The sequence below is a fragment of the Typopeltis vanoorti genome, chromosome 13 (assembly GCF_054136105.1).
Source record: "Typopeltis vanoorti isolate ZY-2024b chromosome 13, IOZ_Tvanoo_1.0, whole genome shotgun sequence".
In the NCBI taxonomy this organism is placed as follows: Eukaryota; Metazoa; Arthropoda; class Arachnida; order Uropygi; family Thelyphonidae; genus Typopeltis; species Typopeltis vanoorti.
In genome coordinates this window covers 76,497,505-76,513,542 of record NC_143561.1, presented here as the reverse complement: position 1 = coordinate 76,513,542, position 16,038 = coordinate 76,497,505, and the positions used below count along the sequence as shown (strand labels likewise).

General features: G+C 35.2%; 1 protein-coding gene across 2 annotated transcripts in view; it reads right to left on the bottom strand.

The window, feature by feature from the left end:
- The window catches only part of LOC150100293 (intermembrane lipid transfer protein Vps13-like), a 654,685-nt gene that overhangs the window by 47,153 nt on the left and 591,494 nt on the right, over positions 1-16,038 (bottom strand). For both annotated transcript variants that reach the window (XM_090402852.1, XM_090402853.1), the window contains one exon: positions 6,356-6,479. In XM_090402852.1, the coding sequence (XP_090258978.1) occupies positions 6,356-6,479 (124 nt within the window). The remainder of the gene's footprint in view (positions 1-6,355; positions 6,480-16,038) is intronic.

The following is a 16,038-nucleotide window of genomic DNA, read 5'->3' as shown; positions in this document are numbered from 1 at the left end:
ATAGGTTATCAGATGCCCAACTCTCTTCTTGAACCACGTGTTAGCTATAGCCAGATCGAAGGCCACAGCATATTCTATGATTTTTTTACCTTCTTCATTTCTTTCACCACTACTCCAACCTCCATGTACCCTTTCTTCACCACTTCGTCGCCTTCCTACATGCCTGTTCAGATCTGCTCCGATGATCACTCTCTCACCATCAGGGATTCCCATTACTACTTGGTCAAGTTCTCTCCAGAATGCCTCTTTCTCCTCATCATCACAACCTACTTGCGGGGCGTAGCCACACACTATAGTAGCCACACTTCCTCCCATCTCAAGCTTAATGCTCATAATCCGATCATTCTTCCGGCACACCTAGACTCCACTCTTTTAGCTCCTTATCGATGATAATTCCAACTCTATTTCTTCCCTTCTCATCCACACTGCTATAAAACAGTTTATATCCCTCCGCCAGCTCCTTTGCATAGTCCAGCATGAATACCTACAGTTTTTATTAAGGTATTACATTATTATTATTATTGCACAGACACCTTCATGGAATCCAAACATTCACTACAGGAGACCAAAACTATTCACACAATAAAAAAAATCTAATTCTCACATCCTACTAACCACATCCTTACTCAACTTCCAGGGATGACCACTTGATAGCCCTTCTAGCCAAGTGCTGAAATACTTCCCTTTGCATCAATCCTATAAAATCCTTTAAGTAACTTAAATGTTTCTATTATATATCTTCTTTTTTCACTTATTAACCTACTTCTGCAGCACAGAAACCCCCCAGTCTATTCTCATAGGAAGCGTTACACAGACCATGCACCATCTTGGTAACTCGCATCTGGATCAGAAGCGAGTAATCCCAAGAGAGAGATCTCCAAGAAACCAAAGTAATCAGATCTGCTAATCCACATGTAGACGTATCAAGGCCTTATAAAAAAGAATAATAACTTTTTTATTTCTGCTAGTAGTGAAGTAACACTCTGAGCTACCTTAGCAATATGCCATCTAAACTTTAACTCTCTCCACATTCCATCACCCTTAAATCTCTAGCTTCATCTATTTCATGAAGTATAGTTCCATCAATGTGGTACACAGCTTGTAATCTATTTATTCCAAAATGCATAACTTTGCATTTCTCCACATTTAACTGACACCAATATCCACAATGACAGCCTATTTAAATAATCCTACAAGCTCTCCATGTTGTCTTGATTAACTATTACTGTATGACTACAGATGCGAGACCCCTTGATACCTCTGTGCATGACAGAAGAAGGAGAATCCATTCTGATAATAGGGTAATCAATTTGTCGTGTGGGATGAGTTTATTTATTATTACAGGTCAGTAAATTAGGTTTTATTTTAAGAACATTCTAGTTTTAAAAATGGTAACTATTTTGCTTATATAACAGAAGCAAAATATTATTTAAATTAAGGGGATATTAAATCTCCCACATTGTTTTAAAACTGAATAAGAAACTCAGAGATTGGAATCAGAGAGTTTCATGCCGAATATAGTAAACTATAAAAGTATCGGCGATTACTAGCATGAGCTAATGCAAGTAGTCCTAGTACGTAGTACAATCTCGGGCAACTCGCAGCAAAGGTGGTAAAGTTCTGACCGCTATTCTTGGTATTTTCCATAATGTAAAAACACATTTCCTAGGAAATGTATGCTGTTATTACATTATGGTGGGAGGTCACTACCCAGACCGGTTTCAGTCTTTTTTGAGGCTTCATCAGTGAGTAGCTAGATATAGATACCAAAGGAACTTATATACTCTGCTATACGAGTTGTCAAAAAGGTGCAACCATTAAGTTACTTAAATATAAAGAGCCAATAGGCTTCATTTCGGCGATATAAACATTATTTAAATTAAGGGGATATTAAATCCCACATTGTTTTAAAACCGAATAAGAAACTCAAAGATTGGAATCAGAGAGTTTCATGCCGAATATAGTAAACTATAAAAGTATCGGCGATTACTAGCGTGAGCTAATGCAAGTAGTCCTAGTACATAGTACAATGTGTTTTTACATAGTATAATGTTTATATCACCGAAATGAAGCCCGTTGGCTCTTTATATTTAAGTAACTTAATGGTTGCACCTTTTTGACAACTCGTATAGCAGAGTATATAAGGTCTTTTCGCTATACCCTTTGGTATCTATTTGGTCTAGCTACTCACTGATGAAGCCTCAAAAAAGGCTAAAACCGGTCTGGGTAGTGACCTCCGACCATAATGTAATAACAGCATACATTTCCTAGGAAATGTGTTTTTACATTATGGAAAATACCAAGAATAGCAATCAGAACTTTACCACCTTTGCTGCGAGTTGCCCGAGATTGTACTATGTACTAGGACTACTTGCATTAGCTCACGCTAGTAATTGCCGATACTTTTATAGTTTACTATATTCGGCATGAAACTCTCTGATTCCAATCTCTGAGTTTCTTATTCGGTTTTAAAACAATGTGGGATTTAATATCCACTTAATTTAAATAATGTTTATATCGCCAAAATGAAGCCTACTGGCTCTTTATATTTAAGAAACAAAATAGTTACCATTTTTACCAGAAAAACAGAAAATTTTTAAAATGAACTTAGATATTCTAAACTTATAGTTCAGAGAACTGACACACTTCAATGTCTAAAACCGATTAATTATTTATGACTTGTTGTGACTCTTTAACAAAACCATGCATAAAAGTTTGAAAAAAAAAATACTTTCATCAAATCCTTTAAATCTTCATAGTCATCTGAATCCATGTCACCATCACTTTCATTTACATTAATCACCAAAGGTTTGCATAATTCTTCAATAATTCCATCTCTGTCCCAATACATATTTTCCAATGAAGTGACATGAGAGCAATATTTGCTCCAATTGTGAACTGTAATACTTTTAATTGCCTGTTCTGAAATCTTAAAAAGTTTCGACATATCAATATCCCCACTTATGTTCTGATGATGAATGGAATTTTTCACTTCTGCCCAAACATACTGAATAGCATTAATATCACAATGACATGGTGGTAGTCTCAAAGCTAGGAATTTGACACGATCGTGTCAAATTTAAAGTTTTTTGGTTGAGTTTCTTTTGACTAAGTTGAGCAATTCAATTTTACACATATCTGGGGAATGAATGAGAAATGTTATTTGCAGAGATCTAATCCATAATGACTTGCTTCCTATTAGAACAATTTGGAATTTTGTTTAATTGGATGGAGTGATATGGAACATTATTAATTATAACAACAGCATTTTAGGAAGGTTTAGAATCAGTTTTTCTTCAGTATAAAGAGCTAATAAGCTTCATTTCGGCAATGAAAACATTACTTAAATTAAGGGGATATTAAACCCCGCATAGTTTTAAAACCGAATAAGAAACTCAAAGATCGGAATCAGAGAGTTTCTTGCCGAATATAGTAAACTATAAAGTATCGGCGACACTAGCGTTAGCCAATGCAAGTGATCCTAGTACGTAGTACAATACCGGGTAACTCGTTGCAAAGGTGGAGGAAGTTCAGATCGCTATTCTTAGGTATTTTCCATAATGTAAAAACACATTTCCTAGGAAATGTATGCTGTTATTACATTATGGAGGGAGGTCACTACCCAGACCGGTTTCAGCCTTTTTTGAGGCTTCATCAGTGAGTAGCTAGACCTAATACCAAAGTGTATAGCGAAAAGAACTTATGTACTCTGCGAACGAGTTTTCCAAACAGGTGCAACCATTAAGTTACTTAAGTATAAAGAGCTAATAAGTATTGTACTACGTACTAGGATCACTTGCATTGGCTAACGCTAGTGTCGCCGATACTTTATAGTTTACTATATTCGGCAAGAAACTCTCTGATTCCGATCTTTGAGATTCTTATTCGGTTTTAAAACTATGCGGGGTTTAATATCCCTTAATTTAAGTAATGTTTTCATTGCCGAAATGAAGCTTATTAGCTCTTTATACTTAAGTAACTTAATGGTTGCACCTGTTTGGAAAACTCGTTCGCAGAGTACATAAGTTCTTTTCGCTATACACTTTGGTATTAGGTCTAGCTACTCACTGATGAAGCCTCAAAAAAGGCTGAAACTGGTCTGGGTAGTGACCTCCCTCCATAATGTAATAACAGCATACATTTCCTAGGAAATGTGTTTACATTATGGAAAATACCTAAGAATAGCGATCTGAACTTCCTCCACCTTTGCAATGAGTTACCCGGTATTGTACTACGTACTAGGATCACTTGCATTGGCTAACGCTAGTGTCGCCGATACTTTATAGTTTACTATATTCGGCAAGAAACTCTCTGATTCCGATCTTTGAGTTTCTTATTCGGTTTTAAAACCATGCGGGGTTTAATATCCCCTTAATTTAAGTACAGTTTTTCTTCTACTTTTCGAAGATCATAGAATTCATTTGCACATGGTAATCTCTGGTAGTTGAATTGGCTTTGTAAAGTAAATTTGAATTCGGTAAAAAAATACATATCTCCACCTGCACACGAAATTATTATGTGCCGTGAGGCATTTCCGGTTTGTAACATACCGCATTCTTCTTTAGATTGCCAACATTTTTCATAAATTAAATTACTGTCAATCCAAGTTTCATCCAGATAAACAATAGGTCTTTTCTCCTCCCTCAAACATCATATTGATCTCAAATACTGCGTTCTAGATAAAACTATGTCACTTTGCTCCATGATAAGTCTCCTTTTATTCTTTGAAACAAAATCTGATTTCATGAAGTATTTCCATTAAAGTTTCTCTTTTCCACGGAAAATTAATTTTTTCTTTCAGCACAGGAATCAATTTAGGAAGAGTTGGCATTTTTTTTTCTCGACCATGTAAAATTCATTAATAGTTCTTATGTTTACATCAAAATCATTCAATGCTAAGTTTTCGATGATTTTCTTTCTCTGGTGCTTTATAGGAGATTTAAATTTTGGCTTACCTTCACCTTTTGATTTGCTATGAATTCTTTCAACAGTCAACTCAGATATGCCCACAATTTCACTTGCACATTTTGTGACATGAGAAATTGGAACAAAGGAGACTGCCTTCTAAGGATTCTTTTTTTTTTTTTTTTTGCAGAATGTCAGTACATTATGCCATATTCTTTTGCAAGAGCTACTGAAAGGTTTAACACCAGAACTTGTTGATGGTACTGGATCCATCATACAAATAAATAATAAAAAAATCAGTGCAAAAAAAAAAGCAAAAATTGTGGGCAGACAGTACTCTACCCAATTTGGCATCATCAGCAAACAACTGAATATTTCTCTTTAGTTTATTTCCTATATCACTCATGTACAAATTAAACAATAGTAGTCTTAGTACTGAACCTTACAGGTCACTAGTCACCTGCAAATCCCCCTTTTTCTGGATTCTGCTCCTTCATATACCAATTTTTGGTATCTGTTCATCAACCATTCTCAGCTATTTTATCTACTTCTGTCACCTTGCCCCATCAACATTCATTAAAGTTATCCTTTCATAGTCATTCTTTCTCTTACTTGCCATGTAATGAAAGAATTCTTTGGTATTTTCTTTGGATAATATCTTCCCATAATTTAATTTTCCCCTTCTTATAATGCTGGTTACCTTTCTTGCCTGACCTACTGCTCATGACCTTGCTAGAGTTCTTTCTCCTTATATACCCTCCAGAACAGTTTCATTTTTGTAGCTTCTGCTTAATGATACCACTCATCCATTTACCTCCTATCTGATTAACCCTCCAGACCTTTGGTATATAATCTGATATTGCTTCCTTCAGATGCCTCTTAACTATTTCCCATGCAGTATTAATATCCTTCCTTTTCAGGTTTTTATGCCATGGCACAGCTTCAAGCTTTTTCCTAAGCTTATCATAATCACCATTTGTAGTTCCACATATAACCCTTATTGGCAGTATATTCCTCATGTTTTGCAACTCCCAAATCAAGACTGCATTTTACAAGATTAGCACCGAATAATTACACAAGGATTAGAAGGCAAAAGGGAAGAACAAGAGGTTATCTCTAGTTGTGTAAACGTGTGGCAAAGAATAGAGAGTTTAGGTGTTTTTTTTTTTTTTTTTTTCTTACAGAGTGGTAGGTGAGGGCAATATGGTGCTGGAGTATAAGGAGACTGAATGAGTTTATTGTTCAACAAGAACAATTTTCTCGTTCACTAAGGTTTATTATTAATAATAACAATAAAAGCATTTTAGAAAAATTTCCAAGTGGGTGGTCATATTAGCTCACAGGCTGCAGTTTGTGCTTAAAGAACAAGGTGTTATCTGAAAACAAGCTATGATAAAACTTTACAATGAAATTCATCTAAAATGATTAGTTAATCCAAAAGTTTCAATACCTTTAGCATAATTTTTATTCCCTTTTCTGTAATAGTAGGAATTTCTTTAATTTCATCCCACCTGTAATTCCATTCAGTATTCCATTGTCCAAAAACATCTCCTTTACTTACATACATAATGCGGCTAAAAAAAAAAAAATGAATTTTCAGTAAGGATTAATAATTCAAATTTCATTATTATTTCTTAGATTTGTTTTTTTAAGTTTTTAAGCTGTAAAAAATCTCAGGGGAAAAAAAGGTGGAAAGTGCATAAATTATGAATTAATTTAAGGTGTGGTATTTGTACTACTCAGAGTACTCCTCCTTTGAAAAATCTCCTGACTCTACTGGAAGTTCTGCGATGATGTGTTATGAAGACAATAATAGTAATTTCTATTCATGGAATATCACATTGTTGTAGAAGTGAGGCTTGTGGGTTCTCAGGATAATAAGGGCTGCTAGTGGTAACACCAGGACAACCTTCTAAGCCAGACAAAGTGTGCTTTTCCCATATCAAATGGTAAATACAAGAAAGAAATAATTCATACTGGATTGGTAATCACTTGGGTCAACAAAGGCTGCATTTGCTGCTTGAGCTCTCAGGCATCAGGCAATAACAATAAATTAACTACATGGCTCAGCCCTCCTTTGCTTGGTAAAGGGGCTGAGGTAGCAAGAAAGTATGGAGAACAATCCAGCATCAGAACACTATCAAAATGAGAATGCATGAAATGTGGAAATGAAAATTCTCTGATTTTTGAACTGAACAGTGGTGAATGAATGCAGATTTATTATAAGAAACAAAGTTTTCAGTGACGTGATGCTAAACTTGAAAAAATGCAAAAAACACATTGTCACAGAATTCCAGAAAGAACTTCAAATAACTACAAAGCTCATGGAATAATAATAATAAGAAACTGAAGCAAATTTCCTGAATAAATACAGAAAATTATTTTTATCAGTGTCATCAGATCTCCATGGAGTCACTTCTCACTTCCTTGCTCACACCCTTGTATGAACTTTTGTTCCCCCCCCTCCCCAACTCACACCATTCTATGAAAAATTGCTTCCACATTATGCAGATGAAAACCTCTTACTAACTTACAGGTCTCTATCATATCCCTCTCACTTTCTCCTCATCCTATCCACTCTTCTTCAACCTGGTTCAATCCAATGCTGGGCAAAAGTTTTCCCCAATTTTCTCCATTCCATTCCATTCTGTTGAAAGTTTTTTCGCTTGGTTAGACTATAAATCAAAGATGCCAAGAAACAACATTCTTGGTTTAATCCTTTATCCAAGTGTAAGCAAACAAACTTTGCAAACGTTTTTGTAAAGTTTTTTTTTTTTATCATAAAAAAAAAACTTTTAACATTTATCTCTGATCCAGAGTATTTTAATAAAAGGTGTTACACCCTTTCAATAGTTATATATGGGAAATATATAACTTCTGCATTACTTCTGCCTTGGTATCTCTTCTAAGTCTGGCTCCCACTGATGAGACCATCTGGGTAGTGGCCTTTCTCATAATGCATAGCATTATACAGGTCTGAAAGGGGGATGTGCTTCACATTATGAGATACTAAGGCAACTGATGTGAGTCATTAGCCTCTATATACATAAGTAGCCCAATCATCAGGATACTTCACATGCAAATTTTGTTTGCTTACTTGGATAAAGGATTAAACAAAGATTATAATTTCTTGGTATCTTTAACTGTTCTATTCTATTTTCAGCTTTTCTCATTCATTGCATTCCAGCTATCCTAACAATTTCATTTTTCCATCTCTTCCTTGGTCTTTCCCTTTGTCTACTACATTCACAGGTCTCCATTCTGTAAATGATTTAGGCCATTTTGCATAGTTATATCTAGCAACATGTCCAGACCATCTCCATTTTAAATACATAACATAACTGATGGTGTACTATACACCTGTTCTCGAGATCTTATCAAATGAAAGGGTAACCTGTCCAAGTGTCACACTGAGCATATTCCTTTCTTTTTTGGGTAACCTTCGATTTGTGAATCATATTTTGAGTTAATCTCCAGGCTTCACTGCCATATATAATTACATGTTAGATACATTGATCACAAGCTTTCCACTTCAAAGTAATGGGATTATAAACTTTGAACATAGTGTCATTCTCCCAAAAGCCATCCAACCTGCTGGCCTGGTTTGCCGAGTGGTTAGCATACCTGCTCTCCAACCAACAGGTCAGCTGTAGTTGGTGGGTTGAGTGATGAAGATGGAGAGATGTAGAGTAGGTGTCCTCCCTCGATGAATCCTTGGAGGTGTCACATAATAATAATAATAATAAAACACAAACACCTCCAAGGATTCATCAAGGGAGGACACCTACTTTACATCTCTCCATCTTCATCACTCAACCCACCAACTACAGCAAACCACTTCATCTACACAAACGCCATCTACTACGCACCACCACTAGTATTTTCACAGACAATCACAAACATCCATGCCCACAGCGGGAATCGAACCACAGCCTGTTGGATGGAGAGCGGATACACTAACCACTCGGTCAACCAGCCTGGCATTTGCTGACCTTGTGCCATTAAAACCCTACATCATCATCTTCCAATCTAGCAGTATCCTTGAAGTTCTGTACAACTATAAACTCTCAACTATTACACCAAATGGCATCTTTGCCTAAATTCCTCTAAGACTGAAGTTTGCACATTTCTCTTAAATAATCATCAAGCTGATAAACAGCTGAAGGTCTCACTCAGAGGGAAGATTTTGAAGCACAACCCCCAACTCAAAATATCTCGGAGTAACCTTAGATCGCTCTTTAACCTTCAAGAAACACCTGGAAAATGTCTGCCAAAAGTTGGGTGTGTTGTTGTGTGTGGCTTATGCTCACATTGCAAAATTCACTACAATTTGATTGCATTTTTATTGATGCATGAAAGTTTTAAGCTGCATAGTGCATCAGCGCTCATCTTAATTGGTCCAATGCAATTAATTGTATGATAACTTTAATTGTAACCAAATCTGCATAGAGTGAGGGGGTAATGTGTTTGTTTTAAGATATATTAGAAAACAATAATGAAGGAGAATGATATATTTGGTTACTATATTTGAATTACACAAAGGTAAAAATATGTGAACCATCATTAATAAGTCATGTGAGAATAGGAAATGTAAAGGAAAGAACAGGTGTGAGTAGAAATACCTGAAAGTAGAAATAATGGCAAATGAATTATTAATAATTAACATTTGTGATATGTTTGTCCTATAAATTGCTAGGTAGAATGAATAGCATGTGATCCTATACCGTTTTGAAATGAATAAGTGAATTTATGATGGCATAATTAAAATAATAATAATAATAAATAATAAATAAATAAAAAATAATGTGAATCACCTCATGTTGATGAGGTGATTCATTTAGGCATTGCTGGAATACATGTGGTTTGACAGAACAGCAAATCATCTCATAAAATTTGTTGTGCATGTTATATGCATTTCTCTGGTTTATGTATATTTTGCTTCATTTTCTAAGAATTTTCTTTTGTTCACTGCGACTCAGTATATATTTTACGCAATAATAGGATACATAATATCCAATTATTATTGGAATTATCAACATGTTAGGAATCCTACTTTCATTAGGCTTTTTTTTTTTTTTTTTTAGTGCCAGCGGCTCTTCTGTCTTATCAATAATAGATATCTCACACATGCTAGTATTTTGTTGTAGATCAACAACTTCTTATAATACACAGAAGTATTCATTTTTATTCTGGAATAGATACATTTTTACTATGTCTGTTGTTTCCGAAGACCAGCATAAAAATGTCCCTATACCAGTGATCCTCAACCTATGGGGGGCGTGAAGAAAGCAAAGAAAGTGGAAATCAAAGGAAAAACTGAAAATCTACTTTAGTGAAACTATTTATTCATACAAAAACAAGTCAATAAGATTATTTGGCTATTGAAGAACACAATTAACAAGTAGAGATAAGGAAGTGTTATTCCTCTTTATATGGACTTGATACAAGGTGTGACAATTTAATTCCTGGAATCAATGCACTTGTAAAAAAAAAACCTACGTTTGGAACTATACATTAGTGGCTACATGTCGCCTTTGAAGTAGTCCCCTTGTGCATTTATACACTGGTTTAGATGGTGTTCCGATTTTTGGAAACAGGCCTGGAACTTTTTTTCCAGAATACTCTTGAGTTCCTTTATCACATTATGTTGGATGTCAGTATGTCAGAAAATCTTCGTCCTTTTAGCACAATCTTTAATTTTGGAAACAGCCAGAAATCATAGGGAGCTAAGTTGGGTGAATAAGCAGGATGACCTAATTCGGTAATCAATTTCTCACGTTTTGACAAGTCTTAACATGATTTTGCAGTTGCATGTTCTACACTGTTGTATATTAAGAATATTTTAAAATAAATCTGTTACATTTGTAAATTATTTTTATAACTTTATAATTTACAAGAAAACCAAAATATCCACCAATTGTTTTGAGCAGCATATATATATATATATATATATATATATATATATATATATATATATATATATATATATATACACACACACACACACACACCAGATAAATATGAAGGATGTGACCTTTAAATTTCAGGTTATCAATGGAAAATGTGGTGTCATTTCCCCCTTGATTATGACTTCCTAATACTTCATCATCATCAGATTCTTGGCATCCACATGGTTAGCCTAGTGGCTTTGTGCTTCGCAACCATATGCCTGGGGAAGCAGTGTCCCAGGTTCGATTCCTGTTGAAGACGTGAGGAACTTGAGGATCTTCCTCAGCCATAGTCAAGTTAGCCAGTCTTGGGCGCGGGCAGTAGGTTTTTTTCTGCCAGTTTATCTGGCATTTTTCATCCCGCAAGCAGGCAAACCAGCCCCATGAACATACACTGCTACAGTCAAAAATGTATCCCCCCCCCCCCAGCGGCAGGCTAGGCGACAGGTCGGTTGGGAGTGATACTAACAAGAAGTCACATCTAAGTAACACGTGGACCCTGCATAGGAAGCGGGAATAATACGTGGTGAAAGAAGATGATCATCAGATTCTGGTGTACAGAATATGACAGTACTACATAAAAAACTTACATTATTACTAACTTCCTAATACTTTTAAATATTTAGTTTTATCCTGGTTAATTTATAATTCTAGTTTTTCAGCAGAAGTTTTGACTTTTCTGAATATTATTCTAATGTCTTCAACCTTTTCTTCAATTGGGCATATATCTTTTGCATATGCTAATATTACTCTTCTGCTTGTGTTATCTTTTACAGTTTCTGAAATACATTTTTCTAGACTGATGACGGAATTTCCTTTTCAGTTGTTTTCGACCGTAGATGACTTTGTAGGCATTGCTCACAGAATATTCCTAGTGAGATTTTTACAGAGTAGTTCACCATGCTTTTCCCAACCTCCCCAATTTTATCTGCGCTCAGGACCGGCATATGGCTGGGACGTATTCATGACTGTAATCCATGTGTGTTCACGGGGCCGGTTTGCCCTGTTCTGGGGATGAAAAACCCGAGTTTCCAGGTGGAACCCCCCACCTCCATATAAGACCAGGTAACTCACCTTTAGTCGAAAGAGGCCAGATAAAGGTTCCTCACATCACTGATGGGAATCAAACCCAGGTCTTTCCGACCAAATGGCTTGGTCTATACCAACTGAGCTATGGAGGCTCCATTCCCCTCACCCTTTTTTTCATCCTTTTTTTTTTTTTTCATTTTTCTAGAGCTAAGTTAAAGACTTCTATTCTATTCTGTCTTAATATGAAAAGGTTCAGATCTAATTCCATTAGCCAATACCATGCTTTGGCTGTTAGTGCTGCAAATTTTGATTAAACGTATTATACGATAATAAGATATTCCCAGTTCATCTAATACTCTCCAAAGGACTTCTCTATGAATGCTATTATGTGTTTTTTCTAAAATCTATAAATAAAATATGGTCCTGCTGATTATATTCCTTTTTTTTTCTAGTACCTCTTAGAGTAAAAATCTATCTACTTTTGATCTATTTCTTCAGAATCCTGCTTTATATTCACCTATATTTTCTTCAGAATAATGTAAGGTTATTTTTTGTATAATATTAGATAAAATTTTGTAGCCTGCTGACAGAAGAGATATCCCTTTATAATTTTCACACTCATATTTGTTTGCCTTCTCATATACTGGAATGATGAGTGAATCTTTCCATTTTGAGCTTATTTCTTCTTTTTTCCCCATATTAAATTTATCAGTTTATATATACAAGTGATTAATTCACTTCCACTATATATAATGAGTTCAGCTACTATTTTATCAGCACCAGGTGCAGTGTTGTCTTTGAGCTGCTTTATACTTTCTTCTACTTTAGCTAGTGAAGGTTTAAATATTTCTGAGTGACATATATGAGAGGTAATCTGTTTAAAAGTCTCAGCAGGTTCATCACAGTTTAGGAGTTTTTTAATTTTTAAAGTTTTTAAATTTAATGTTAAAGTACTCTCCAACTGTTTGTTATTTTATCTCTAATGGCTAGTGTTCGTTCATTGCTGCTGTTGATTATTGCTGTTTTCATATGTGGACCTGCTTTTTTGGTTTCTAATTTCATGGAAAAATTTTATAGGGTTATTTATTGTAAAGTGTTTCTGGATTTCTTTAATATGTCACATAAAAATTTTCTTTTCTGTTGTCTGGTTATTTTATTGGTTTCCTTGCTGCTCTCTTTTTATTTCAGAGCAGCATGAATACCAGTTGGGTCATTTCGCTTAATGGCCCAACTGATATTCTATGCTTCTTGTTTTTTCTTTTACTTTACTGTCAATTCACATTCTTTATGCTGTATTTTAGTTTGAATTCCAATTTTCATAATTGTTTCAAGGTGAGATTGACATACGGTTGATCACTATTGGCACTTTTTTTTTAGTAGACTCCCTATAGATGTTGCATGGAGTAGTTTTTCTGATTGTGCTACTGTCACTGCTTCAATAAGGATATCTCCTGAACACAGTTTTTAATAGATTTTGAAGATCCTGCCAACCTTTCCAACCAATTCTGGATGAAGAAGGGTGATATTTTTTGATTGAACATTTCATATGTTGAGTATATGATTATAAACAGTGATGTATTGTTGCAGCTTCTGATGTGTTTTTATTTCTTACTGTTCTTTTCTGTTGATGACTGTATAGTTTCTGTACCTGGTTGGGGCTTGTGAGGGTCTCTGATAAACAAGAGGATGAAGAAGTGTTTATTCTCATGAGGTGTTGGATTCAGCACTAGAACAGAGCCAAATGTATGATCACTCTCTGACAAGCAATGATTGTGCTCAGAAGTAGAACATCAGGACTCTCCTGGGTGCTGTATGGGCACCACAACAAGCCTTGGAGAAGGAGACTGATTGCAACATTCTTGACCCTTGCATGCACACCCACTAGCTGATTGATCCTGGCCTAGACATAAAGGACTGTTTGTCTTGTAGATGCAGACACCAAAATAGTGCAAGACTATGAGGATCCCTGATCCAGATGTCCATAGGTCACAGCATGCAGCAGCAAGGTGTTGGATTCCAATGATGGTAATCTGGATGACCGAATAGTAGTAATACACACTCAGGAGAAGTAAAGCGAAGAGTATAGAAAAAAAAAAGCATAGGAAAGAATAAGAACAAAAAGGGGCCTGTACCATCACTGGGAGATCATCTCCACCACAAAAAATGCCTCACATGGAGAAGCTCATTGTTATGTTGAGCTGTGTAACCACAAGATTCATGTCGTGACTTTGGCGAGAAACTGTAAGCAATACTCGCCATTGGGAAGATCAGAAGCAGTGTTGCTGTTCTAAGAGATGAGGCATTATGATCTTAATTTGTGCCTATGAGTTTGATTATGATGGTTTTCCTCACAGCTATCTTTAACTTAGTTTTTTCCAAATGTTGTCAGTACATTAGGCGGTGATCAAGCATGACACCAAGGTAGAAAGGATTACCTTCATGGATTTGAGTCCCACTGCAGAAGTTTTTTTTTAGTTTTCTTTGAGCCTCATGATTATTTAGGTGGAAAGCTGAAACAACAGTTTTGTTGGTGTTATGGGATAGCCCTCCTGTTTTCAATGTAGTTTTGTAGTGTGTTCAGATCTTTGCTCAGTGTTTCCTCAAGGCTTTGGAAGGTACTGCTGAGTGGAAGTTGCTATGTCATCAACATAGATAAAGATTTAAATGGCTGTTGGAGGGTACAGGTTGAATAGCACCAAGGCAAGGACAGAATGTTGTGGCAGTCCATCCTGTAAAATAAATGTTCTGCTTTTGTGGGAATTCAGATGAATCTTTGGAGATTCAGATTCCATGGAGATATCATTATAATAATAATTTATAGCAAGCAATAATTATATGAAAAAAGGAGTAGAAATATAAAAATATATTATGTATGTTTAGTGTAATATCTCTTTAAAATTACAGCTATACTGTATTTAATGCAAAGAATGACCATTTTGTGCCTTCAGTAGTTCTGGCTGTGAGAAGCAGCAATATATGGGAGATAATTTAGTGCAGTTCATTGTTCTCCTAAGTGTGAAGAATAATCACACCTATTTATGGAGATGACTGATGGCTTACACTTCTTATCTATGTCTTTTGTCAATTCTATTTTCACATCCATATCTTGATGGATGTGAAAACATGTCATTTTTAACATTTATAACTCAAGAATTGCACACAAAAACAACTGACAGTTTCATATTCCAAGTGAAGAAGAAGAGGTCTAGAGAATTCCTATTCCTCATATAAAGGCATTTATGAGCACGCAACACTGATTTGAAGAAATTCCAGTGGGCTGCCACCTTCAAATCCCTTCAATCATATTTACAATCTGTTACCTTCTACAAAAGGCAAACCGTTGCCATTGGAACTACCTGGTATTTACCAAGTTATATCTTCCTGCAAATTATGCTATTCCAGTCAAATGGAAAGATCATCATAAAATGTATTTCAGAGCATCAGAGCCATATTCAGCTTATACCTCAAAAATCCTGTCTGGCTCAACAGGGAATCTAGTGGGATAATTCTTCATTCCTACATAGCCTTAATTACAAAATTCAAAGAAAGTGCAGAAGCCTTATTACATTGATTTAACTTAAATTATAATGATTGCTTGTCCATTCCATAAGTTTGGAAAATTATTATCCTCAACTGTATTATTATTTTTTAAATATCTCAATAGTGTCTTAGATGTAAAATGGCATATTTTTAGCATTATTAATAAATTAGTATTTGACTGTGAATATATGTATTATGTAAATATGAAATTCCCACAGGTATCTTTATGCAAAAAGGTTTCCTCTTCATGAGATATTTGTGCATATCTTTGTGTTGAAACATGGTAATTAACAGAAATCCAGCAAAGTGCTTACCTGATTATTAGCTTTTCTCCAAATTTTCTCAAAAATTTTTTATAGTCCAGCCAATAAGAAATAGTTTTTTTATTTTTATTTTTATCAGTTGCCTTTGCTAATGACTCAAAAATTCCTTCATGTCTTCCTTATTAGACCTTTCTGTAGGATCATAGGCATAAATAACTCTCACTGTCTAATATTAGCCATTGTGAAATTTTCCAACATCATTCTACTTCAAACTGCCTGCCATTTCAAATAACTTATCATTGTGTTTAGTATTCAATACTACAGGTATTCCTTCCTTTCTCTAAATATATCAT